This window comes from Puma concolor, chromosome A2, assembly GCF_028749965.1.
Source record: "Puma concolor isolate L17-30 chromosome A2, mPumCon1.1.hap2, whole genome shotgun sequence".
Taxonomy (NCBI): Eukaryota; Metazoa; Chordata; class Mammalia; order Carnivora; family Felidae; genus Puma; species Puma concolor.
The window spans coordinates 7,119,913-7,145,204 of record NC_141668.1 but is presented as its reverse complement, the minus strand read 5'-3'; the positions used below and the strand labels follow the sequence as shown (position 1 = coordinate 7,145,204).

The window sequence follows — 25,292 nt, the reverse complement described above, 5'->3', positions numbered from 1 at the left end:
CAGGTGAATTCTTTCACCTTCCACCTGATCGCCGCCCCACATTTGGGGGCCCCCATCCGATGGAGAAACTCCCCATTTAGACGCTACAGCAGTGGTCCAGGAGAGAGGGGGTTGCTGATGGCCCAGGGCAGGGGGCACTCGCCAGAGTGAGGTCTGTGAGCAGTAGAGAATGGGGGTTGACATACAGTCCGAGGAGCTGGGCTGAGGCCAGCGTCTGGGCAGGTCGGTCATAGTACCGGGAAGGCAGGTGGAATCCCTTGCCTGGCCTGAGGTGGTGGGCAGATGGGGGGGGGGGGGCGGGTGGCGGGTGGGACCCACTGTTTCTGTTTTCCCAAAGAAAGAAGAAGCCAGGTCATCCACTGAGTGGGGGTGGGGAGGGGTGGGAGTGCTAGAAGCCAGAAGCCAGGAGGTAGCTGACCAGGGCAGTGGGGAGTGACTGTCTTCGACAGAGAGGGTGATGGCCAGGATTCAGAGCCGGTCTGGGACAGGAATCAAGAATGTGAAGAGTCCGTGTGCTCCCTGCCAGCCATTCCTGCCGTGCAGGTGCTGGTGTGGCCAGGTATGTTCGTGTCCCCCAGCTTGACTAAGCTTTAGACGGCTGTGTTCTGACTCTGGGCCCCGACCTCCCCTTTCTTAGAGAACTTCCTTTAGAAAACTTGTCATTGCAAATTCTTTGTCTGCCCCTTTGAGATGGAAATCTTTAAAAAATCTGCTGCCAGTTTCCCAACCCAGAGCCGGCTTTCTCAGGGACGTGGGCACCCACCCTCAGGAGGCAGTCCGATCTCCCCAGTCTGTCTGTGGGAGGGCAGAAGCCTAACTTTGATGTGGGCACCACTCAGCAGACACACTGGCCTAAGCACGTTGACCAATATGCAAGGGGGTCTCCTCCTTCCGGGTGGTCACGTGCCCCCAGGGCGAGCGTTCGTGTATCTCCAAGTCTTGGTCCTTGCTGGGGCCTGTAGTTCTTTGTAGCTTTATTGCTTCCTGGATGCTTTTGAGAAGGTGTGAACATTTTTACCCTGTTTAATTAAAAAAGTTTTTTTTAATGTTTATTATTTTTTTGAGAGAGAGAGAGAGTGAGAGGGGGAGGAACAGAGAGAGAGGGAGACACAGAATCCGAAGCAGGCTCCAGGCTCTGAGCTGTCAGCGCAGAGCCCCACATGGGGCTCAAACTCAGGAATGGTGAGATCACGACCTGAGCCAAAGTCGGACGCTTAACTGACTGAGCCATCCAGGTGCCCCACATCTGTTTACTTCTAACTGTTTCCAGTGGGAGGCTTGGTACGAATAACACGGGAAAGAGGAATCAGTCATGACGTTTCGGACTTCTCTGCCTGCCCTGTCTCTGGTGCCTGAGACCCAGTATCCCGGAGCTGACGTGATCATCTCTCCCCCCACCCCACCCTGGAACATGGGCCTCTCACAGTTCTGCTTTCACTGAGGCCACCAGAAGTGCTGTGACCCCAGGCGTTCCACAGCCAATTGGCCTGAGGTGACCACTAGCCTCTATGTGAATGAGACAATGGTGTCTCTTCTAAGTTAAATACTTATAAATAAGCATATTATTTCTTAAACATTACTGTAACACACAAGGACTTTGTTTGAGTAAGACATTTAATTCCATCAGAAAACTGCCAAAATATACAAATCTAGTTGCAAGAGACTTTACAGCCATCTGCCAACATTGTAGGAAACATACATTTCCCATCTATGAAGTTAAACAACATATAACAACATTTTTTGAAATAAGGAAATGTCTATACTGTGAAGAGCCCTCTCTTTAATGTGGTGCCTGAATCCTTGTAATAGCAACCCTGAATTAGTCTGCTTAAAAATGATTTTGTTGTTTCTCTCTCTCTCTTTTTTTAAGGTTTTTTTATTTTGAGAGAGAAAGAGAGAGAGAGAGAGAGAGAGAGAGAACGTGTGTGAGCAGGGGAGGGGCAGAGAGAGAGGGAGAGAGAGAATCCCAAGCAGGCTCCATGTTGTCAGCTCTGAGCCCGAGGTGGGGCTCAAACTCACAAACCATGAAATCGTGACCTGAGCCTAAATCAAGAGTCAGATGCTTAACCAACTGAGCCACCCAGGCACCCATCTATCTCTTAAATAGATCATCAGTCTGTTCCTTTTTCCACTGTCCATCTAGCTTGGACTATTGCAGTAGCCTCTAGCTGGTAGCCTCTAGGTTTTTCTGATGGGGTTTGAAGTGATGGTGGGGTTCAGAGCCGGTGGCCAAGAAATAATTCTTGAAGATACCTTTGGTGCAAAAGGGGATTTTATTAAAGCATGGGGACAGGACCCATGGGCAGAAAGAGCTGCACTGGGATTGTGAAGTGTGACTGATTATATATATACCATTAGGTTGGGAGGGGGTTAGGGAAGGAGTAAGTCTAAGGAATTTTGGAATCAAGGTTTCCAGGACCTTGAGGGGCTAGCCGTTGTTAGGAAACCATCATTTATTACAGCCTAGTAAAACCTCAGTCATGAGACCCTTCAGATGTATATCAGGGGCCATATGCTTAGAGTATAATTGCCAACATACACTTGGGGGCTAAGATAAAGGAGGTTTGCAAATTTTTATGTGTTTAAGGAGACTCGTAGGATCCTGGGGGGTCAGGATAATGTTAAGCCAAGATTCCCTTTCGCCCCCTAACAAAGTGTCACCATCAAGGCAGCTGAGCTTCTAGAGGGAGGTCACTCTGCCTGTTTCAAGGACTTGTCAATGGGCTGTAGGCAGTAAGGGAATTTAATTTTTCATCTGCCTTAGTTTCCCACATCGCCATGGCAAGCACTTAAACTCCCTTACATCTTGATGAGGGTGCTATTAGGACTCTAGGAAATGGAGTCTATAGGTTTCTGGAAATTAGGCTATGGATAATATTGCCTTTTTCTTGCAGTTTACTAAGTTATCTGTACACTGAAGGAGACTCCTGCCCTGCAGGACTGTGGTCTCTATCAGTCAAACATTTGCTTTCCTTCCTTTCCCTTGTTCTTGGGCAGCCAGGAGTGTCTGAGGAATATCACACATGTCCCACCCGGGCGGGGAAGAAGAGCTGTTAGCCTGTACTTTGCCCTCAACCTGCCTTATGCTCCCTCATCACTTCTACCTCCAGCCTGATGCCATTTCCCCACGTGCCCAAGCTGCTCTCAGCACTCCGAATGCCTGTGGGGTTTGCCATAATCCCTCTGCCTGAATGTCCTTTGCAGGGAGATTTCTACATGCCCTTCATGACTCAGGGTAGGCGTAAGCTCCCCTGTGTGGCAGTTTCCTCCTCCAGTGTGTCTTTTGTAATGTCCTCCATGAGAGTACCTGCTGCAGAGAATGAATGGTTTATGGATTTATTTGTAAGTTTGTTTCCCCACTTGGCTGTGTCTCCATATTTTCAATAATTTTTAAAAAATTTATTTATTTTGAGAGAGACAGAGCATGAGTGGGGGAGGGACAGAGAGAGAGAGAGAGAGAGAGAGAGAGAGAGAGAAAATCCCAAGCAGGCTCTGCACTGTCTGTGCAGAGCCCAACTCGGGGCTGGATCCCATGAACTGTGAGACAATGACCTGAGCTGACCTCAGGAGTTGGGTGCTTAACCGACTGAACCACCCAGGTGCCCCTGTTTCTGCATCTTGTAGGACTTACAGCCCTTCCTCTTCGCTCCCCTGAACACATCTCTGTGACAACACGTGTTCTATTGGTCCATGACCATAGGGTTCAGTCTCCTCATTTGACTGAGCTCCTTGAATGGAGATTTGTCTGGCAGGTCTTTAGGCCCCTGTGTCTCATATGGTGCCTAGCCTGGTGGATTCCTCCTTGTTTGCATAGTTTGTGCCTTCCAGGCTTATATGATTTCTGGAAGTCCAGCCCTCTCTTCACCCCTTTTGAGAGGAAGGGAGAAGGGAGAGTAAGTGCTAGCCACAAAGCCACTAGGGGGCAGGGAACCCCCATCCTTCCCCAGACCTGAGCGCACCCAGCCTTCCCCACAGAAATCAATTCCCCACAAGCCAATGTACTGAAAGATCGTTTTTTTTTTTTTCCTGAAAAATGGTCAATTCAGCAACAATCAACTTGCTAAATCAATGAGGAGTTATTTGAAGCTGCGGTTTTACTTAGAATGCTCTCCAAATGCTTAATATTTCAGAACAAGGGAGCTTTTTCTCCATTTACTGTTTTCTCTATTTTGGGGAAATGATACTCCACCGGGCTGTGACTCTCTGCCCCTGAACTGACCTCCACTTCTGGGAACAACACAGTTGGGATCATCACAGGGTGGGATTGAAGGCTTCTGTCTAATTACTTCAATGAATTGATTTTCATGGAATTGACGTAGTGCCCCCAAAGAGGGTGGGGATTGTTTCTAGATGGGGTCTTCCTTGCCAGGGGAGTAAATGGGGTGGGGAACGGGAGAGACTCTTCTCACCAAGAGGTAGTCTGTGTAGACCTGAGCCCTTGGTGGGCAGTGCCAGGATCCCTAGGTTTTCTCTGGCTTCCTAACAAGATGGGCATGACCAGCCCAGAGGGGAGCTGGACCCTTTGGGACAGAGCAGCCCCCAAAACCTGGTCAGGGCCCCCACTGCTCCTCCTTTTTGCAGGATCTCTGGAAGTCTAGCACCACCTGACACATTTCAAAGACCAAGCCTGGTGGGACAGCGTGAGCTCAAGGCCATTCATCAGCTTCTGCATTCCCATGAAAAGTGCGGTCACGCAGAGGGACCTTGAGGACACTCCCCTAAAAGAAAAAAATGCTAGTCACAAAGGGCAAACACTGTCTGGTTCCAGGTACATGAAGTATCTAAAGCCCTTAAAATCACAGAAACAGAAAGTAGAGAAGTCGTTATCAGGGGCTGGGGGAGGGGAGGGGCATTAAGGGCTAACGAGTACAGAGTTTTATTGTTGCAGGGTGGCAAAGTTCTCCAGCTCTTGCACAAGGAAGGTACTTAATGCTCCTGCACTGTGCACTTAAAAATGGCTAAGATGGGGAGGTGCCTGGGTGGCTCAGTAGAGCCTAGGATTCTTGATTTCTGCTCGGGTCCTAATCTCACAGTTCGTGAGTTTGATCCCGGGATCCTGGAGTTCAAACCCCACTGATAGTGCAGAGCCTGCTTGGGATTCTCTCTCTCTCCCTCTCAAAAATAAATAAACTTTAAAAAAAATCGCTAAGATGGTAAAATTCTATGATGTTGGTGTGTTGTTGTTTTTTTTAAAAATCCATAATCAGGCACCTGGGTGGCTCAGCTGGTTAAGCTCAGACTTCCGCTCAGGTCATGATCTCTCAGTTCATGGGTTCTAGACCCCTCACTTCATGGGTTCTAGCCTCTGTGCTGACAGCTGGGAGCCTGGAGCCAGCTTCTGTGTCTCCCCCTCTCTCTCTGCCCTTCCCCTGCTCACGCTCTGTCTCTCTCTCAAAACTGAAAAGGCATTACAAAAATAAAATAAATAAAAACCATAATAAAATAATAGTCTTTCTCAGAGTCCGGCTCCTGTAGTAGGAAGCTTCCGGATACTATCATCACGCACAAAAAGGGTTTCGTTTATAAGCTGTTGGAAAGCATAGAAGTTCCAGCATTTCAATGTTAGCCGGGCTCTAAGAAGGAACCCTTTAGCCTGGCAAGCAGCGCGTTCCCCAGGTCGGGTTGGAGGGTCCCCCAGGAGGGGTGTGAGGAGTTGCTAGAGGGTGGGGGTGGGAGAAGGAAACCGGCGTCTTCTCGGTTTCCTCAGTCTCGGGAAGGGGTCTCAGGTGCCCAGGGTGGCGGACACCAGCCGGAGAAGCACCACCTACTGGGCGCCGTCCCCGCACCGGCCAGGTTCAGCCTCTTCAGGCTCCACGACTTCGGTCCCAGGGACGGGAGCACCCCGCACTATGACCCTCTCCGGGGGAACCCTCGGGGGCGCCGCAGCCCCAGGCCCAGCTTCCGCTCTCGAGTCCTGCCCTTCGTGTCCCCAGGAGGGGGCGGCGAGGGGGGGAGGCGTGCCTGTCCCTCGTCTGCACCCCGCGACCTGGCACCAGCCCCAACTCTCCCCTCCACCCTCACCGCCTCTGAGGGCCCGCCCCTGCTTTCTCTCCGCGCGGCCCTCCTCCCGCCCTGGGCCGGCTGCTGCGGGGCTCTCGGCCACTTTCCGGAGCCATGCAGCCCACGACGCGCCCGGAGCCGGAGCCGGAGCCGAGGTGCCTGCGCATCCGCGCTGGAGGGGGGGCGGGGGGCCCGAGGCCGGGCGGGCCGCGGGGAGGGGGGGAGTGGGGGAGCGGGGGAGGGGGGAGGGAGGCGGGCTCCTCGCCTTCCACGAGGAGGGCTCGGCGGCGAGGGGCCGATGGCAGGGCTGGGGGAGGAGGCTGGTAGCCACGGATCCGCCCCGTCCACGCTCGCTTTTGTTCCCCACCCCGTGCGCTGTCGGGTCCCCTTAACTGAGCCCTCGGGGTGGCCGGTGGTTGCCCCAAACAAGACTTATGATTTTGCCTACATTTGAGCCCCCTGGGCTGTCACCGTTGAATGCTTTTCTGTCCTCCTGATGACTGCCTGACCTGCGGGGCTGGGAGTGCGTCCTCCCCAGGCTAGGCTCTGGAAGCTTCTCTGGCCATCTCTTTCTGTGGGCTTGAACTTCCCGGGTGCAGGGCAGATTCCCCAGACCATTGGGAGCTTTGCTTGGACGGCTGAACCCACATCGCCCTCGAGCTATACCCCGAGAACAAGTACAGGTTGCTGGAGAGTGTCACTATAGTTCTGGAGTGAAAGCTTTCGTTTTCTCTCCTCCTTGCCCTGCTGGGGTCTCCAGAGGGGCTGGGAGATGGTCAGAGGGGAGTGTGGGTAAAGGAGAGAGTGAGGGAGGGGGAGTTTTGGTTACCTTTCGTCCGAATTTTTTTTCTTTTTTTTTTTTTTAAATATTTTTTTTTTGAGAGAGAGAGAACGAACAAGCAGGGGAGGGGCAGAGAGAGAGAGAGAGAGAGAGAGAGAGAGATGGAGACAGAATCCGAAGCAGGCTTAGCGCTGTCAGTGAAAGCCCCACATGGGGGTCCAACCCATGAACCTTGAGATCATGACCTGAGCCAAAGTCAGCCGCTCAACCACTGAGCCACCTAGGCACCCCCTCTGCTCCAGAGAAAAGTTCGCAAGGCGAGGGCGTAGGTTGGGTGGGTCCCTGATTCAATATAACACACAGTTTAGCAAAGGCTCATTAATTTACACACACTATGATGGGTAATCATGTGAGCAGTGGAGCTTACTTGGGAAATCAATTCCTTTCTTCTTCAGACCTGCTGGAGGTCTCTGCTTCCTTCAGCTATTTGCCCACTAGTGTCTTTTTTTAAAAAAATTAATGTACCAAAAAATATCACTTCATTGGCTTGGGATACAGTGTGAAGTTACTTCTCTTTTTTTTTAATTCAAAGTGGCATCACTTCAGTCACTCTCTTCATTTCTAAAAACTGTTTTTCTTCCTTTCCTCACCCCTTTACCCCATGATCATTCATTTAACACCACTTATTAAGCCTATACTATACACCAGGCACAGTATCAGCGACTAGGGACATAGGACAAGACAGGCATGGTCTCTGCTCTTACAGAGTTTCATACCAAGGGTGGTAGAGAGAATTTCAAAGTTAGATGAAGTAAATACTATCAGCTGGTGCTTATCGAATGCCTTCTCTGGGTCATAGATGCGATGGTGAACAAGATAAAGCAGGTCCTCCTTCTCATGGGACTTACCTCTTAGCCGTGGGGAGACAAAAGAAAGCAATAAGCAAGTAAATGCACAATGTGAAAGGTGGTTGCAGTGGTTGCTGGGGGCGTACAGAACAGGCATGTGGGGGAAGCAGAATGCTGTTGGGATGCAGTAGGGCAGATTGCTGTTAAATGTAGGATGACTGAAGAAGGCCATCTGTCCCACAGGGCCAATGCGGTAAAGATCTAAAGGAGGTGAATGCGCCTTGCACGAGTCCGGGGGGAAGAGTGTTCTAGCTCAGGTGAACGACCAGCACCAAGGCCCAAGGTTGCACATTTGGGGAACAGCAGGGAGGTCCATGTGACTACAGGAGACAAAACAAGGTGGAGAGGGGTGGGAGATGAGATCAGAGAGACAGCTAAAGTCCAGATGGGTAGGGTCTTGTTGACCATTGTAAAGGCTTTGCTTGTTATTTCGAGTCGGGGGGAAGCCACGGGGGGACTTTGGACTGATGAATGACATTATCTGTCTCCTGTTTGTGCAGGAGCACACTGACTGTCTACAGACCATAGCCTCTAGAAGGGTAGAAGCAGGGGGAATCAGTGATTCTGTTATTGCAGAAGTCCAGAGAAGAGTTGATGATCAGTTCAGTCTGGAAAAACCATGAAAGGCTTGACCCCAGCTGACACTTCAACTAAGTGGGGCTCGAACTGTGAGATCATGACCTGAGCCAAAGTCGGACACTCAACCAAATGAGCCATCAAGGTGCCGCTCATTTTTAAATTTTGTAATTACTTCTCTTAATTTATGGATCAAAAAGAAATGATTGAAATTAGAACATATTTAAAACTGACTAAAAAAAGGAGTGGGGAGAACAGCTCTATGCAGATGTCCATTCTTCTAAAACTAAGCTGCAGGGATGCCTGGGTAGCTCCATCGGTTGGGCCTCCGACTCTTGACCTCAGCTCAGGTCATGATCTCGCAGTCTGTGAGATCGAGTCCCATGTTGGGATTCTCTCTCTCCTCTGTCTCTGCCCTCTTGTGATTTGTGCATGTGCTCTCTGTCTCTCTCTCAAAATAAATAAATACTTAATAAAAAAATAAAAGTAAGCTACAAATTCAATGCAACGACACTCTAGATTTCAACAGGGTTTCCTGAAGACAATGACAACTGATTTTCAAAGTTCTACAGGGGATTAAAAAGCCAAGAATACCGTGACAGTTTTGCACAATAGCAAGGTGTTGGAACCTGCTCCATTACATAATGAAGCCTCATTTTAGAGTTATATTTTTAGTAGAATAACATTAAGTCATCTTGGTTTTAGTAATTAAGGCTTTCTGGTTCAAGAATAGATTGAGTGTCCAGTGGACAAAACAGACAACCTAGGGAAAGACTCATGGAAACATGGGCCCCTGGTATCTGACAGAATCATTTGGAAAAGGATAGACTGTTCAAGAAATAGTTCTGGGAGGGGCACCTGGGTGACTCAGTCGGCTGAGCGTCCGACTTCGGTTCAGGGCATGGTCTCGCAGTTTGTGGGTTTGAGCCCTGCATCGGGCTCTGTGCTGACAGCTCAGAGCCTGGAGCCTGCTTCAAGTTCTGTGTCTCCCTCTCTCTCTCTCTCTGCCCCTCACCCAGTTATGTTCTCTGTCTCTCTAGCTCAAAAATGAATAAACATGAAAAAAAAAAAGGAAATAGTGCTGGGAAACTTGGCTCTTCCAGTGGTTTCTGATTCAGTTAGGAATGCTAATCTTTAACCAATGGTGGCTTAACACCAGTGCTTCTCAAACTTGAATGCTCATGAGAATCACCTGGAACTTGTCAAATGAAGAATTCTCATTCAGCAAGTCTGGCGTGGGGCTGAGATGTTGTATTTCTAACATGATCTCAGTTATTGGCAATATCGCTTGTTCGTGAACCACACTCTGAGTAGCAGCAGCTTAAATCATTAGAATATCAGCTGTTTACTTAGCAAAAGGGCAGTCTCAAGGATGTTTTGGTAGCCCAGTGATGTCATCGGGGATCCTTTTATCTTTCTGCTCTGGGGTCCTTCAGCAACATTTGTTCTCTTATTTGTTACCTCATTGCCTCATGATATCTGCTGCCATTCCAGATGTCACATTTAAATGTCAAATAAGAAGAAGGGGGAGGAGGGGCGCCTGGGTGGCTCAGTTGGTTAAGCATCAGTCCGACTTCAGCTCAGGTCATGATCTCACTGTTCCCGAGTTCAAGCTCTGCTGACAGCTCAGAGCCTGGACCCTATTTGAGATTCAGTGTCTCTCTCTGTCTCTGCCCCTCCCCCATTCATGCTCTGTCTTTCTCACAAATAAATAAGCTTTAAAAAACTTAAAATAAAATAAAAAGAAAAAATAAAAAGAAGAAGGGGGAAGAGGTGAGAACAGGAGCTCTCTACTTGAGTCTGCCTCTATCATCAAGAAAACAATAACATTCCTAAAAGGCCCAGGCAAATATTCCCTCAATTGTCATCAGGTTGAACTGGGTCACATGGCCACCCCTGGTCGAAAGGAAGCTGGGAGAGAGAACGTATTAATTTCCTGTTGCTGCTGTAACAAATTGCCACAAAGTTAGTTGCTAAAAACCCACCAAGCTATTATTTTACAGTCTGGAGGTCAGAAGTCCTAAAATTAGTGTTGGGCAGGATTCTTCTGGAGGAGGCTGTGTGGCAGAAGCCATTTCCTTGCCTTTCCCAGCTTCTAGAAGCTGCCTGCATTGCCTTTGGCTGGTGGCTCCTTATTTCATTTTTAAAACCAATCGTGTAGCATTTTCAAATCTTTCTCACTCTCTGACCTCTGCTTTTGTCCTCACATCTCCTTTTTCTTATTCTGACTTTCCTATCTTCCTCTTGGAAGGACCTCTTTTAGTGTGATTATATTGGAGCCACCTGGATGATCCTCTAGGATCCTCTTATCTCTCTGTCTCAAGAGCCTTAATCACATTGGCAACGTCCCTTTTGCCATGTAAAATAACACAATCACAGATTCCAGGGATTAGCACATGGACATCTGGTGGGGGGGGGGCATTATTCTGTCTATCACAATTTCCCCCAGCATGTATAATGGGTGATGAATACAGAGAAAGGGGTTGTTGGTTTAGTCAGTCAACAGTGTTGAATGTCTTTTTTTTAAGTGTTTATTTATTTTGAGAGAGAGAGAGAGAACAAGAGCAAGCGAGCAAGGGAGGGGCAGAGAGACAGAGAGAGAGAGAGAGAGAGAGGAGAATCCCAAGCAGGCTCTGTGCTGTCCTCGCAGAACCCCATGTGGGGCTCGATCCCACAAACCGTGAGATCATGACCTGAGCTGAGATCAAGCATTGGACACAACCGATCGAGCTACTCAGGTGCCCCTACAGTGCTGGGCATCTTACCAGTGTGGATTTATTTCAGAGACAAGAGCACAGAGAAGATTGTGGGAAACAGGATTTCTTATCCCAATCTAGTCTGAGTTGACTTCAGTAGGCCACATCCTTTGGGAAAAACCAAAAAGAAGGCGTTTTTTTCTTGCTGCTCCTCTATCCACTCTTGCATGGGTTGAACACTGATGTGTTGCTTTTTGTCCCAGCAGAACCAACCAGAGCCTGTGTCAGGAGAGGAAACTGGAGCCAGAGTGCTCCATGCCGGAACTGAGGCTTCTCCTCTTAGGCAAAAGTGGTGCAGGAAAAAGTGCCACAGGAAACACTATTCTGGGCAAAGCTGCATTCGTGTCCAAATTCAGTGACCAGATGGTGACTAAAACATGCCAGAGAGAGAGTGGGTTCACAAAAGAGAGAAGGGTTGTGGTCATTGACACCCCTGACCTTTTCTCCTCAAAGTCTTGTGCCAAAGACAAGCAACGTAACATTGAACACTGCTTCGAGCTCTCTGCTCCCAGCCTCCACGTCCTGCTTCTGGTAATCCCCATCAGCTTTTATAAGGTCGAGGACATAGAGACAGTCAAGGGGATCCAGGAGGTGTTTGGAGCTAACTCCAGGAGGCACATCATTATTGTCTTCACTCGGAAGGATGATTTGGAGAATGACTCACTGAAAGATTGCATTGAAGATGAGAACTCCCTTAGGGAGTTGGTTGAAAACTGTGGAGGCCGATACTGCGCTTTTAACAACAAGGCAAGTGAAGATGAGCGGGATGTCCAGGTGAGAGAGCTCCTCTGCATGGTCCAGCGTTTGGTGGATGAAAACGGAAGACCATATATCGTGAATCTCAGAAATGAAGGCAGTGGATTCCTGGTAAGAAATGCTGAAGGTCCTCAAGGATCTTTGTGGTGAGAGCTAGTGGGTTGAAGACAAGCATGGATAAGTGACCTGTCACATTGTGTGGTGGAGCCTAGGCTTTGTTTAGGAGGTGTTTATCTATGATCTGGAAAGATGAGGCACCAGATGGTAGGTTGCTTTGAGGATTACCCTTTGGACTTTGAAATTTATTGGCAAATTAATGGATACAGTTAAGTCCTTACTTAAGTTTTTCCCTCACAGTATTAGACACACAAATAGACCCTTTCTTCCCTTGGCTTCAATACAGCTATACTCGTTTTGGTTTTTTTCCTCCTACTCTTTCTGGCTCCTCTGGAGATTGTTGAGTTCTCTTCACATGGCCTCTAAAAGTTGAGATCTTCAGGGTGTGGTTCTAGGCTTTCCTCAATTCTCTGCCTTTCAGCTTTGAGCTCCGTTGATCGCTAATGGTTTCCAGATTTGTCACTCCTGTCCAGGCCTCTCCTCTGAATCCTGCTCCCTTATCCAGTTGCCGTCTGATGTCTCCACTTGGCTCTCCTATGGGATCTCAGGCTTCACAAGGTTACACTTTTGGTTTTCCCTCTGAGATGTATGAGACTTCAGTTTTCTCTCAACTGGGTAAATGGTGGTGATGCTCCTGATGCTCCTTGAACCTAAACCCAGAGGTCGGCTTTGCTACTACTAGCTGGCAGCTGATATTTGAGAAGTCCTTAGGTCTTGTGTGATCGGTGTGCCTGGAATCCATGCATTTCTGTCCATCTCCACTGCCCCCCCTCTGCTCCAAGCCAGCCTCCGTTCTTGCCTGTACTGTTTTACAAACAACCTTCCCCTCATTCGTTCTTGTGCCTTACCCCTCAATCTATTTTCTACACGACAGCCAGAGTGGTATTTTATTTAATTTCTAGACTTGAGTGGAAAATATATTTGTAATGAAGGAAGATACAAAAATCCAGGGTTTTGTTTTCGAAGACCTCACGCTTCTGTTTGAGTGACTCATGCATAAGACACGAAGCAGTTCCTGATTCAGTGTAAGTAAGTGAATGTTGGTACAGAGGAGTCTTTAAATGCAAGTGTCCATGGATGTAAAGCAAAGCAAAAATCCAACGTGGGGGCAGTTTTGGTCAGAGTGAATCTTCTGAGAACTGGTGAGTGTTAAACCCAAACAGGATGGAAATGAGAAGGAAGGCAATATTTACTGAGCACCTGCTAAGTCCCAGACCCCCAGACTGATCAAATCTTCACACCTACTCAATGTACGACGAGGACCCTGAGGCTCAGGAGAACTTGTCACTCTCTTATCTCCTAGCCCTGACCTCCCTCTCTCTCTCCTTTATAGCCTCTGTCTCTCCCCTGAAGGCTGTATGGAACAGGGATGCCAGCAGAGAGGATAAGGGACACAGAATGAACTGTCCACAGTGTACCCAGAACACAACCCCCTGTTGTGTAAAATTCTGCAGTGACTGTACGTTGATCTTCAGATCAAGTTTGGAATCCCTGACCTGAGCTGGCCCCCCACCCTCTAACTTGCTCTTTATGTGTTGGTCCCACCGGCCTTCCCTGTGGGGTCCTTGACTTATACTCATGTGTGCTCTAGAGCTTTGAACTTGGAATTTTCTCCACCTGGACACTTCCCCTCTCCCATCCCACCCCGTTCCAGGTCTGCCTCTGCTAGAGCTCCTTTGCTCAGAGAGTCTTCCCTGTGGGCCCCTGGGATGAGCTCCTACAGCCCCCCTTCCCTCAGGGCGCTTCTCCTCCTCATGGCCATCAGCCAGTCAAGTGGTTGCTGTGTATGTGCTTTCAATGGCTGCCTCCCCACAGACTCCCTGAGGGACGGAACTCCTATCCTTTTTGTTGACCACAGTATCTTATTTTTCTGTCTTGTGTAAAAAGGGATAATACTATGTATCTCAGGGTTTAATGAAATGCTGACAAAGTTATTTGCAAATACTTGAAATGCAAGCATTCAGTAATTATTAGCTGCCATTATTATTACTATTATTTAATTTTTTAATGTTTATTCTTGAGAGAGAGAGAGAGCACAAACAGGGAAGGGGCAGAGAGAGATGGAGACAGAATCTGAAGCTGTCAGCACAGAGCCTGACATGGGCCTCAAACCCATGAACCATGAGATTATGACCTGAGCCTAAGTCAGACGCCCAACTGACTGAGTCACCCAGGCGCTCCATAGTTGCCATTATTATTACTGTTATTATCATGGACGTGTATAAATTTCACGTAAGTTATGGAGACATTAAGGACTTTAACAACCCAGAGACTGAGCAAGATTCCCACTTTTAGGACCCTGTTACCAAGAAAGGAAAACATTTGCACATATAAAGATGTATATATAAGGATATTTATCATTGTATCTTTTCAAATAGTAAATCCAGAAATAAGCTTATGATCTATCAATAAAGGAATCATTTGGCTCGGTCAGTAGAGCATATGACTCCTCATCTCGAGATTGTTAAGTTCAAGCCCCATGTTGGGTGTAGAGATTACTTAAAATAAAATCTTTAAAAAAATACAGGAATCGTTACATTAGTATGGAATTTTCCATATCCATGCTGTGGAGTAAATAGCATCTTCTAGAAAAATTGGGTTGATCGATATGTACTGATTTGTACAGATGTACAGGACATAGTATTAAGCAGATTGAAACCTAGCCAAGTTCTCCCAATGTGTTCATATATGCTTGTGTGTGTTTGTATAAACTTAGAAAAACATAGAAGGATGTATGTGAATTAGCTATTGTTCCTTTGGTAGTGGATTGGGAATTTAAAAATTAGTAATTTTTAGGGGCATCTGGGTGGGTTAGTTGGCTCACGTCGTGATCTCATGGATTGTGGGTCTGAGCCCCGCGTCATGCTCTGTGCTCACAGCTCGGAGCCTGGAGCCTGCATAGGATTCTGTGTCTCCCTCTCTCTCTGCCCCTCCCCTGCTTGTGCTCTGTCTCTCTCAAGAATAAATAAACATTAAAAACATTACTAATTTTTAGATCATACACATTTGCATTGTAAAAATGTTTTCCATTTAAAGAACATGAAAGACCTTGAGTTGTGCCAGGTAAGAAGAAAGAAGTGTGATAATCAGAGCTGAATGGAGAAGACCCAGGGAGGGAGATGGTGGAAGGTATCAATGGTTTGGGGTAAGGCCAAGTAAGAAAGCAGAGGGAAAATTTCCTTGGCTAGCATGGAAATTTAACAAAGATAAGGTTAAAATAAAGTATTGGGAGTTTCTAAGAATAGCAGATTCATCCACATTGTGTATCGTTGTTTTCACCTTCTCTTTTGATTTCATGACAATTTAAGTTTGGGGTGTGACTGTATGGCTTGGCCAGGCAGGGGAAGGGAATACCAACTGTGTGTTTGGCCTTCCATCCTCTGTTGTCTCCATTTGCCCACCTGGATGGAGAAGGTTCCAAATTTTCCTGGCTCTCACGTCAGAAGAAGGATCATCTCTGTACCGGGGGTGTGGTGCAGGGAGAAGGCACCGGAGATGTGTGGGGAGCGTGACTCCCAATCTCCTCCCTTCCCCTGGTCCCTCAGATGCACATCACAAACATCACTGGGCTAGTTTCTTCTTCTGGGGAATCCAGAAGCTGTCTTTAAGCCTCCGGATTTTCTCCAGGAACAGAAAAAACTCTGGAAGACTTTGGAAGGGATTGCTATTACCACTGGGGACTGGGGAGAAGGAAAGTTAGAGCTTCAGGACAAATACCTTGGTTAGATGGCATTTGTGGGACTCACCTGAGTGAGAACAAGACCCATCTTCATATTTCTGGGAAGCCTGTTGTGGTGGCAACAATGGGGTTTCAGGATCGACTGTCATTATGGATGGGTCTACAGAAGCCAACAAGGAATAGGACCACAGCCTGAATTTGACCACATCCCAATCATCAAATTACTCTGAATTATATACTTGTGTCTCCATTTCTTTGCTTTGTGAAAAGATGAGATTTTGGGTCTCTGAGCATCATTTCCCCCTTTATTTTCTAGGATCATGTGAATGAAGCCACATCTCAGAAGGGGGACAATCCACATGGTAAGATGATCCTTAAAAATGTTAAGCTCAGGGGTGCCTGGGTGGTTGATTGGGCATCCAGCTCTTTATTTCGACTCAGATCATGATCTCACAGCTTGTGAGTTTGAGCCCTGCATCTGGCTCTGTGGTGATAGTGTGGATCCTGCTTGGGATTCTTCCTCTCTCTGTGTCCCCCAACCCTGCTCGTGCTCTCTCAAAATGAATAAATAAATAAAAACTTAAAAATTAAAAAAAAGATAAGCTCATATCTATATTCTTTTGAATGCATTATGCATCAAAATGAAGTGGAAAAAATAGATAATTAGAAACAAAGATGCGCTCTGGGGACCTTGCTCAGGTTGGTGTCCACAACCTGTCCCCCAGGAAACTCCTAACACTTGGGAGTAGGTATGGTAGCAGCAAAGGTGGTGGACATGGAGTGGGTGTCCCTGGCTTTCTCTGAAATGTTGTGGAGGTGGGCTTATCTTTTGTGACTTTTTTTGTGACTCAGCCTTGTCTTCCTGGCCCTGGATCCAAGACTATACAATGTTGACTCCTACTGGGAAAGCAGAAATTACCTTCTTGGGGAGCACTAAGTTATAGGATTCTGTAATGGAGTTCAGTATCCATGTAATGATTGCCGTTAATGATTCATCCTGCACACTGCACAAATCGATACATATGGATCTACCTCGCTCTGTTTAGTAGATACAGTTTTGTTCACGGTAAGGGCGTACACGCCTAATTCAACCATACCTTCCTTCCTCCCTTCCTTCTTTCCTTCCTTTTTTTTTTATTATTTTTTTTAAATCAGGCTTTACAAAATTTTTTTTTAAGTTTACTAATTTATTTTGAGAGAGAGAGAGAGAGAGAAAGAGAGCACAGAAGGTGCAGAGAGAGGGAAAGAGAATCCCAAGCAGTCTCTGCACCATCAGCACAGAGCCCGATGTGGGGCTCGAACTCATGAACTGTGAGATCATGACCTGAGTTGAAGTTGTAAGCTTAACTGACTGAGCCACCCAGGCGCCTCCAACTATCCCTTTATTGATGGACTCTCACGTTATTTCTGGGCCAGCTCTGTGCAAGCACAGAATATTCAGCAATGAATAAAGTAGGTGAGATCTCTGTCCCCATAGAACTCCCCCAAATAATAACAATAAAATAATAATAATAATAATAATAATAATAATTTTAATTAACTAGAATGTTTATAGCATTTTTATTTATTAAATAAAATAATTATTCTTTTATTATTATTTCAATTTTAATAATGATAATAATTGCAGTTGACATTATGTGCTGGAAAAATATATAGAAATAATTCAATCCTCCTAGCGTATAAATATAATTCTCAGAACAACCATATATTCTTAACAACCCTAAAGTATATTCCTCATGACAGCCCTAGGAAGAGGGTGGTATTATCATTAGTCTCATTGACAGATGAGTAAACTTAGCCAGAAAGATGCGAGCTTAGGCAGAAGTAGGGATTTAAAATTCTCCGGATGCCCTTCTGTCAAGACCTGAAGGAACTTACCTGTTATGGCCCCAAATTTTGCCTCGTGGTGGTGAGGAAATAGCACACCATGGGTAGCCACGGGGTGGCTCAAAAAGTTGGAAGTGACCTTTTATATGATGTAGCCTTGTATGAGGTGATTTGGAAGAAAGTAGGAGCTTTCCCAAGGCGACATAACAAGGACGTGGTGTCACTAGCATTTCAGTGGCTTTCTTTAAATGCCGCGTTCATTCCACCTCCCAGACTTGGCGGCTCTGACACCAAGTGACAATCCATACCCTTAGCGCCCAGGATGCCTCAAACTCTGAATATTCTCTGTATTGCTGACTCTGCCCTTTGCTCAGCATGGAGGTCTGGTGTTGACCTTGGATCAAGGAGAAGTGATGGGGACAGGGCGCATGTGCAGAGACGGTTTTGTGGTACAAGTTTCTACAGTCATGTATTGAGGCATAATGAACGTAGAGTGAAATGCACAGATCTTAAGTGTAGAGCTCAGTGACTTTACGTATCTACCCATAGTGACCATCCTCTAGATAAAGATCTTGAGCATTTCCATCACCTTACCTAAGTTCCTGCTGCCTCTCCCCAAAGGGAACTGCAACCCAGATTTCTATCCACATAGATTAATTTTGTCTGTTCTTGAACTTCATATAGTGGAATCAGATAGCATGTGGTTTCGTGTCCGACTTCTTTCATTTAGCATGTTTAGAAGATCCATGCGTGTTGCATATCAATAGTTAATTTATTCATTCTTTTTTGTTTTGTTTTTTGTTTTTGGTTGCTGAGTAGTCTAACATTTTATGAATATACCACCAAGGGGCATTTTAAACTCAGATTCTCCCTTGTCCTGCCTCAGCCCATGGACTTCATGGACTTCGGTAGCAAATGAAAGGAAATCTAAGGATGAAGACCTGTAAAGGCCAAGTTTAACTGATTTTCATGTTTCTGGGAGGTCTTGAGCTTTCTACACATCTCCTAATTTATTCGTGGCTGCCTTTGTGGTTTTTACTTGAATGGGTGAGTGACTTCTGACCCGGGACTATAGTCCTGCTGTTCAGAGCATTACTTCCATTCTCTGTAAAAACTGGCAAGGAGGAGAAATCATAAAACCTGTCCACATCTCCATATTTGGCCTCAAGAAGAGACTCTGAATCTGCCCTTTTGTCCCACAGGGCCAGGGGAGAAGCAGCTGCAGGCCACAGGATGTGAACCGAGCCCTGAGTTGTTGGAACTGAGGATCCTGCTTGTGGGGAAGCGTGGAGCTGGAAAAAGTGCCGCTGGGAACAGCCTTCTGGGGAAGGGAGTCTTTGAGACCAAATTCAGTGAAAAGTCGGTAACCCAGATGTTTGCGTCTGTGAGCAGAATCTGGAGAGGGAGGAAAATTTGGGTCATTGATACTCCGGACATTGCATCTTCAAAGGACATTAAAGCTGAGCTTCAGAGACATGCCCCTCAAGGCCTCCATGCCTTCCTGCTGGTGACCCCGCTGGGCTCTTTCACCAAGACGGATGAGGCTGTGCTGGACACCATCCGAAGCATTTTTGGAGAGAAATTCATTGAGTACATGATCGTCCTCCTCACCAGGAAGGAAGATCTAGGGGACCAGGATCTAGAGATGTTCTTGAAAAGCAATAATGAAGCTCTCTACCAGCTCATTAAGAAATGCAAAGACCGGTACAGCGCCTTCAACTACAGACTGACGGGGGCAGAGGAGCAGTGCCAGGTGGACGAGCTCCTACAAAAGATCATGGACCTGGTGCTGCAGAACCGGGCCAAGCCATGCATCATCAGCCAGGAAGGTACATATTGTGTAAAACACATTTTATATATGCTTTTGACAGCCAGATGTGACATGTGCAAGAGCTTTCTATTTTCTGAAGGGCAGAGAGAAGCTAAAAAGGACAGGTCCAGGCTCTTGACGAGCTTTTCTCTTTCTCCTTCCTTTCTCAAATGTTCCTAAGGTAATGAGCCTTCCCCCCGCACACTGTCCACACCTCGAACTCTTTAATTTTTCCTTCCTGATCCTTATCCCATCTCTCCAAGGGGATGGTGAAGGACTTAAGGGAAGGAGTTGAGCTTTTTCTAATCTCCCGTTTTCCCCACAGTGTATCTGTGGTTTGGGGCTCAGGACTCAGCGCTGGTGATGAGATAGTTCTGAACCATTGGTTTGCTCTTCTCTTTCTCTTAAGCCCACTCCATCTCTCTCTCTTTCCCTCTCTTAACTTCTTGGTTCTTTTTTTTTTTAAAGTTTATTTATTTATTTTGAGAGAGAGAGAGAGAGAGAGAGAGAGAGAGAGAGAGAGAGAGAAAGCAGGGGAGGGGCAGAGAGAGAGAGAGAGAGATAGAGAGAGAAAGCAGGGGAGGGGCAGAGAGAGAGAGAGATGGAGGGAGTTGAGAATCCCGAGCAGGCTCCACACTGTCAGTGCAGAGTCTGATGCAGGACTTGAACCCACAAATCCTGAGATCATGACTTAAGCTGAAATCAAGAGTTGGATGCTTAACCAAGTGAGCCACCTAGGCACCCCTCTTTTTTTTAAGCTTAATAATTTATTTTTGAGGGAGGGAGAGAGAAGGAGAGAGAAGATCTAAAGTGGGCTCCATGCTGACAGCAGAGTCTGATGTGGGGCTTGAACCCATGAACCACAAGAGCATTACCTGAGCTGAAGTCAGATGCTCAAAAGATTGAACCACCCACGTGCCCCAGCTAGATGGGTTTCTCAGTCCAGCCACACTACCTGCTTCTTTAGCAGAAGTCCCCATGCACTCTGTGCTACATGCTCTATTGCCCTGAGCTGAGATTCTTCCAGGCCAGTATGAGTCATCCCATTCTGTCCCATGGCAAATGTCCTCACCTGGGAAGAACACAGACTCAAAAGAGCCCTTTCATATTTGCCATGGAGCCCCAGGTGCTGGGGAGCCTCCTGAAGAAGCATAGATATGTGGGAATGTCAGGAGAGGCTGTGTGGAGAAAGCCCAGTTTGAAATGGGCTTTAGAAAATGGGCAGAGTTTGGATGGCTGGCAGAAAGCTGGAAGACATCACAGAGGGCACACTAGCAATCTGGAACAATGATGGAAATGGAGGGTTCGTGCCTCTATATGAAGTGGGAGATCATGGAGGTTCTTGGGAGCCACCTTCCGAGGGTATGGGAGCAGGGACTGAAGCCTGTGACAAATGTGGGAATGTGGGAGGATTAATCTCTTTTTCATCCTTTATGCATAACTATGAGATTGTAGGTTCAGGACGAGCAGTTCAATAATTTCCCCTGGGGGAACAGCACAGGGTAGGCTTCCCTCACTCTTTGTTTCTGGGTGGATATTGGTAACTTGGCCAACGATGCATAATTGAGGAGAACTGTGGAAAAAGGCAGCGTGGAAGAGAAAGACCACAGGACAAGTTCAGAGTCACAAGGAGTCCCCACTAGCACACTCTGCAAGGGCTCTGTACATCTGTCATTCCATCTAGAGGGACATCTGTTCTCCATCATCGCCCCACAGAACAGGGGAGGGTGTGTTCACTGTTATAACCTCTAGGTACTTTTTGACTCCTTGATGAAAGAAAGACACAGTTCAGTTTAATGTGGTTTTAATGAGACGTGAATTGTAGCATGATCCGAATGAAGGAACTAGTAATCTGTTGATAATATATGTAGTTGCTTTTTCATGAAAAGTCAGTTCTATGGCATAAATTTTCAAATACATCGAGGAGATTTTGCTGCAGTTACAGCACTAGGTTGGCAACAGGAAGCCATAGTTGCAGCAGGAACAGAAGCCCAAGAGATGAGATGTATAGCCCGGATGTATCTGAATAGGTGATGGGTCATACAGCCAGTAGCACCCACAGGAGTCAGAGAAGGTACCAGAAAGAGGGAGCAAGTTCAGAGATAAGGACAGTGGCCATGTCATGGGTGAGCACCGGGCAGAGACGGTGGTCCAAGTTGTGCTTGTGGGTTCACAGGGTGCTTGGCTGGAAGAAGCCGCCCCCCCACCCCCATACTTGGGGATGGAGCTGCCGGGTGAGGGGGTGGCCACAGTGCTCTCTGAGCATCCTCTGCTGTGATGTCTGGTATCACTTTGAAAGTCGCACACAGATCTGCCCATGGTCATGAATCTTTCCTGCTTTCCTTTTGACAGACACGCTGAGCATTGTCATCGTGGGGGGCAGCGGCACCGGGAAGAGCGCCACGGGGAACACCATCCTTGGGAGGCGTGACTTCCTCGACCAGCTCCGAGCACAGCTGATCACCAGGAAGAGCCAGAGCAGCAGGAGGATGTGGAAAGGGTGGAGGGTTGTGGTTGTGGACAGTCCCTTGCTCTGCCTGACGACCAGCACTGAGAGGTGTCCATCTGGGCTGGAGGAGGAGGTCAAACACTGTTTGTCCTGCTGTGAGGGAGGGAACATAGTTCTGGTCCTGGTGTTCCAGCTGGGACGCTTCACTGAGGAGGACAAAAAGGCAGTGAAGAATCTAGAGACCATCTTTGGGGAGGACGTTTTGAAGTACACGATTGTGCTGTTCACTCGGAAGGAAGACCTAGAAGGGGGGGACCTCAAAGTTTACCTCCAGGATACAGATAACAAAGCTCTTAAGAACATAACTAAGAGGTGTGAGGAGCGAGTGTGTGCTTTTAATAACAAAGAAACTGGCCAAGCCAGGGAAAACCAGGCAAGTCTTCTTTTGACAATGGCCGTCGATCTGATAAAGAGCCACAGAGGGCATGGTTACCCCCATGAATGGGAGAATGTCAACAAAATCATTAGAAATAACCAGGAAAAGGACAAGCCCAAAAGCTTCCTGAAAATTTTAAAAAGATATAGTATCATCAGTAACTGATGCACGTGGGGTGTCTTTAAGTTAGAGACACCCTCAGTTGGGGATGGGTGTGAGGTAGGGCTTGTGGGAGGGGAGGAGGGTCCATGTCTTAGAGGGCTTGAAAGGCACATGCTGGCCACCTTGCAATGCTTCAGCTCTTATTAGGTGAATAAATTGTCAGGCTGGGGCAGGGGATTAGAAAGGAGAAAGGAGAAATTAGGTGGGGAAATCTTGAAAGAGGCTCCTGAGATTCAGTGGCCATTGAGGGTCAGAATTAAATCACAAGAATCACCTCACCTGTGGACATAGAGTGGAGTCAGGACAGACATGGTGACCAAGGCCAGCCCGGGGTCAGAATACAGATAAATACCCATGAACCAGGGGATCCAGACACACGAGGGTAGAGTAATGAGCAGTGTCCAGCCAACTCCTGGTGTGGCAGAGTGGACAAGCTGGATCCTGTGGGCCTCTGGGTGCCCAGGGCTGCTTGTCAGGCATGCTGGTCTCCTGAGCTGCCTTGTCGCCATTGGGCAGAACTCGGGGCCAGCACATTCTTTTCTTCCTGGGGCGGATATTCTTTAGTGCTGTCTTCATTCCAAGCCTGAATGGAAAGTGGGCCCCAGTCTACTCTTTTTTATTGTTCCTTAGGAAATGATCACGAGTCTGTGAGGTTTCCAAAGATTTTATTGCTAACCATCACAGTGAAAGAGAGTAGAACAAAAATCCAAAATGTGGTAAAACTGCCAACATGAGACAACATTGCAAAGTTCCAAAATTCTATGTAGAATTCTAGATTGCCTCCAGACAAGTTGAAAATTCCTTTGCACTTTTCTCTCTCTCTCTTTTTTGGATCCCCATGGGTTAGGAATTAGGGTAAAGCTCAGAGGATTCAAATAATAGTCTCGAACACACTAGGGGCTTGTTGTGTCTCACGTCAGGAAGTCTGAGGGTAGGCAGTCTGAGGCTGGTGTGGAATGTGGCCTCCACACTTAAAGTTGCTTCTCCATTCCAGGATGGTGGTGTTCCCTGACATTTGAGCAGGTTATGTTGAGGGGTGCCTGTGCGGGCAATATTTGAGATGAGAATCATGGGGTTTTCTTCCAGGTAGGTGTAGTCAGATGCTGTCAGTATTAACTGTTTTATATATGCTTTGAGGACAGGATCTACATCATCCATATGCTTTTTTGGAAAGTTATCAGTTGCCTTCAAGATTAACCCACTTATCAGAGCATGGACCATCACCATCAATACTGTTGTACTCTGCATAACCCTGAAAATGACACATTCTGGAAAATGTATGTATAAGTATATTCAATTGAGTGAAATAATAAAGATGAATTATATTATAAATTCACGTCCTCCTGATTTCTATTTTTCTGACCCCGGGGCAGACCATGCCTCCATGAAGAGGCTATGCAGATGTTTAGACACCTTGACTCTGGTGAGGTTTCTGCATCTTGCGTGCATGAGGACCTTAGAGTGGGTGACAGCCATTTCATGAGGCCTCTGCCAGCTCAGGAATCTTCCACTCTGGGCATTTCACTAGAGCAAGGACAAATAAATTAGAACCAAGAGCATGGAAGGAATAAAGCCTAGAAGGCATTATGTGCCTCTTCCCAGAGCGTCTCTTCTGTTTGAAGGCAGGCACAAACCCCAGTGTGCCACCCTAGGTTGAGCAGGTGACATTGGAGCTGCATGAGGTGGGGGATGGGTGGGCTAAGCAATGTGGCATCTTCTCCCAGGCAAGACCTAACATCCGTCTCCACTTTCCTTTAGGACCACGCTTGAGACATGTGACAGTACTGCCATGTGGGTTCCTCCGAGAGGCACGTGCTGAGAATTAGGAGTGCCAGAGGCTTACAGGGCACAGGGGTGATGCCAAGGCTGTTAAAGACTAAAGAGGCAGCAGAGGGCTGCCTCGGTGATTCAGACGGTTAAGCGTTTGACTCTTGTTTTTTGGCTCAGGTCATGACCTCGTGGTTTCCTGAGTTCAAGCCCTGCTTCTGGCATTCTCTCTCTCTCTCTCCCTCTCTCTGCCCCTTCCCTGCTCACTCTGTCTCTGTCTCTCTCAAAATAAAGAAATAAATGTAAAACCCTTTCAAAAAAATAAAGAGGAAGCAGAATTGGTCTGAGAGAGCTTCCACACTGTGATGCAGGTCTGATACATGCAGGAGGAAATGGGGGAGGCGCTGCTTGGGTAGGGAGAGCTGCACATCTGAATAGTGGGTTCTAGGGCAAAGACTGACCCATAGTGATGATATCCTGCATTGGGCACTGGCAGCCTTTGGCTAGGGACTGGCTGGGAAGGGCATGGCTTTGGCTCAAAGCTGAAGTGGGTCCTGAAAGTGTCATAGTTGGAGGCTGCCAGCTAACTGCTGTCTTTGGAGCAGAATGGAAGTTTCCTCCCCTCTCCTCCCCTTCCTTCCTCTCCTCTTCTGTTCTTTTTTTTTTCTTTTAATTTTTTTTAATGTTTATTATTTTTGTGTGTGAGAGAGAGACAGAGACAGAGAAATACAGAGAGCAAGCACGGGAGGGGCAGAGAGAGAGAGAGAGAGAGAGAGAGAGAGAGAGAGAATCTGAAGCAGGCTCCAGGCTCTGAGCTGTCAGCACAGAGCCTGATGAGGGGCTCGAACTCATGAACCACGAGATCATGACCTGACCTGAAGTCAGATGCTTAACCGACTGAGTCACCCAGGTGCCCCTATCCATTCATCTATTGATGGACACTTAGACTGTGTCCATATCTTGGCTATTATGAATAATGCTGAAATGAACATGGGGGTGCAGGTATCCATCAAGATCCTGATTTCATTTTCTTTGGATATACACCCAGATGTGGGATTGATGAATCATATGGTGATTCTATTTTTTTAATTTCTTCTTCTTCTTCTTCTTCTTCTTCTTCTTCTTCTTCTTCTTCTTCTTCTTCTTCTTCAAGATTTTATTCTTAAGTAATCTCTACACCCAGCATGGGGCTTGAGCTCACAACACCGAGATTAAGGGTCACACACCCCACCAACTGAGCCAGCCAGGCACCCCTATTTTTAATTCCT

The 25,292-nt window shown here is 47.1% G+C and overlaps 1 protein-coding gene across 1 annotated transcript; it reads left to right on the top strand.

Annotated features, from left to right (window-relative positions):
* The first annotated feature begins 6,011 nt into the window (after positions 1–6,011).
* Positions 6,012–23,589, top strand: GIMAP8 (GTPase, IMAP family member 8). Its single transcript, XM_086686975.1, has 5 exons — positions 6,012–6,155; positions 11,228–11,888; positions 15,890–15,935; positions 18,603–19,229; positions 21,563–23,589. Exons 1-5 carry the CDS (start codon positions 6,115–6,117, stop codon positions 22,258–22,260), a joined length of 2,073 nt encoding a protein of 690 aa, XP_086543101.1. The 5' UTR covers positions 6,012–6,114; the 3' UTR covers positions 22,261–23,589.
* Positions 23,590–25,292: the final 1,703 nt, after the last annotated feature.

What these genes read in the sequence shown, in the direction of transcription:
- GIMAP8 (XM_086686975.1), top strand. Translation starts at nt 6,115, where the DNA reads ATGCAGCCCACGACGCGCCCGGAGCCGGAGCCGGAGCCGAG. An exon ending in ATGAAGGCAGTGGATTCCTG is followed by an intron (nt 11,889 to 15,889) that starts GTAAGAAATGCT and finishes TTTATTTTCTAG; the next exon opens with GATCATGTGAATGAAGCCAC. An exon ending in ATGCATCATCAGCCAGGAAG is followed by an intron (nt 19,230 to 21,562) that starts GTACATATTGTG and finishes TCCTTTTGACAG; the next exon opens with ACACGCTGAGCATTGTCATC.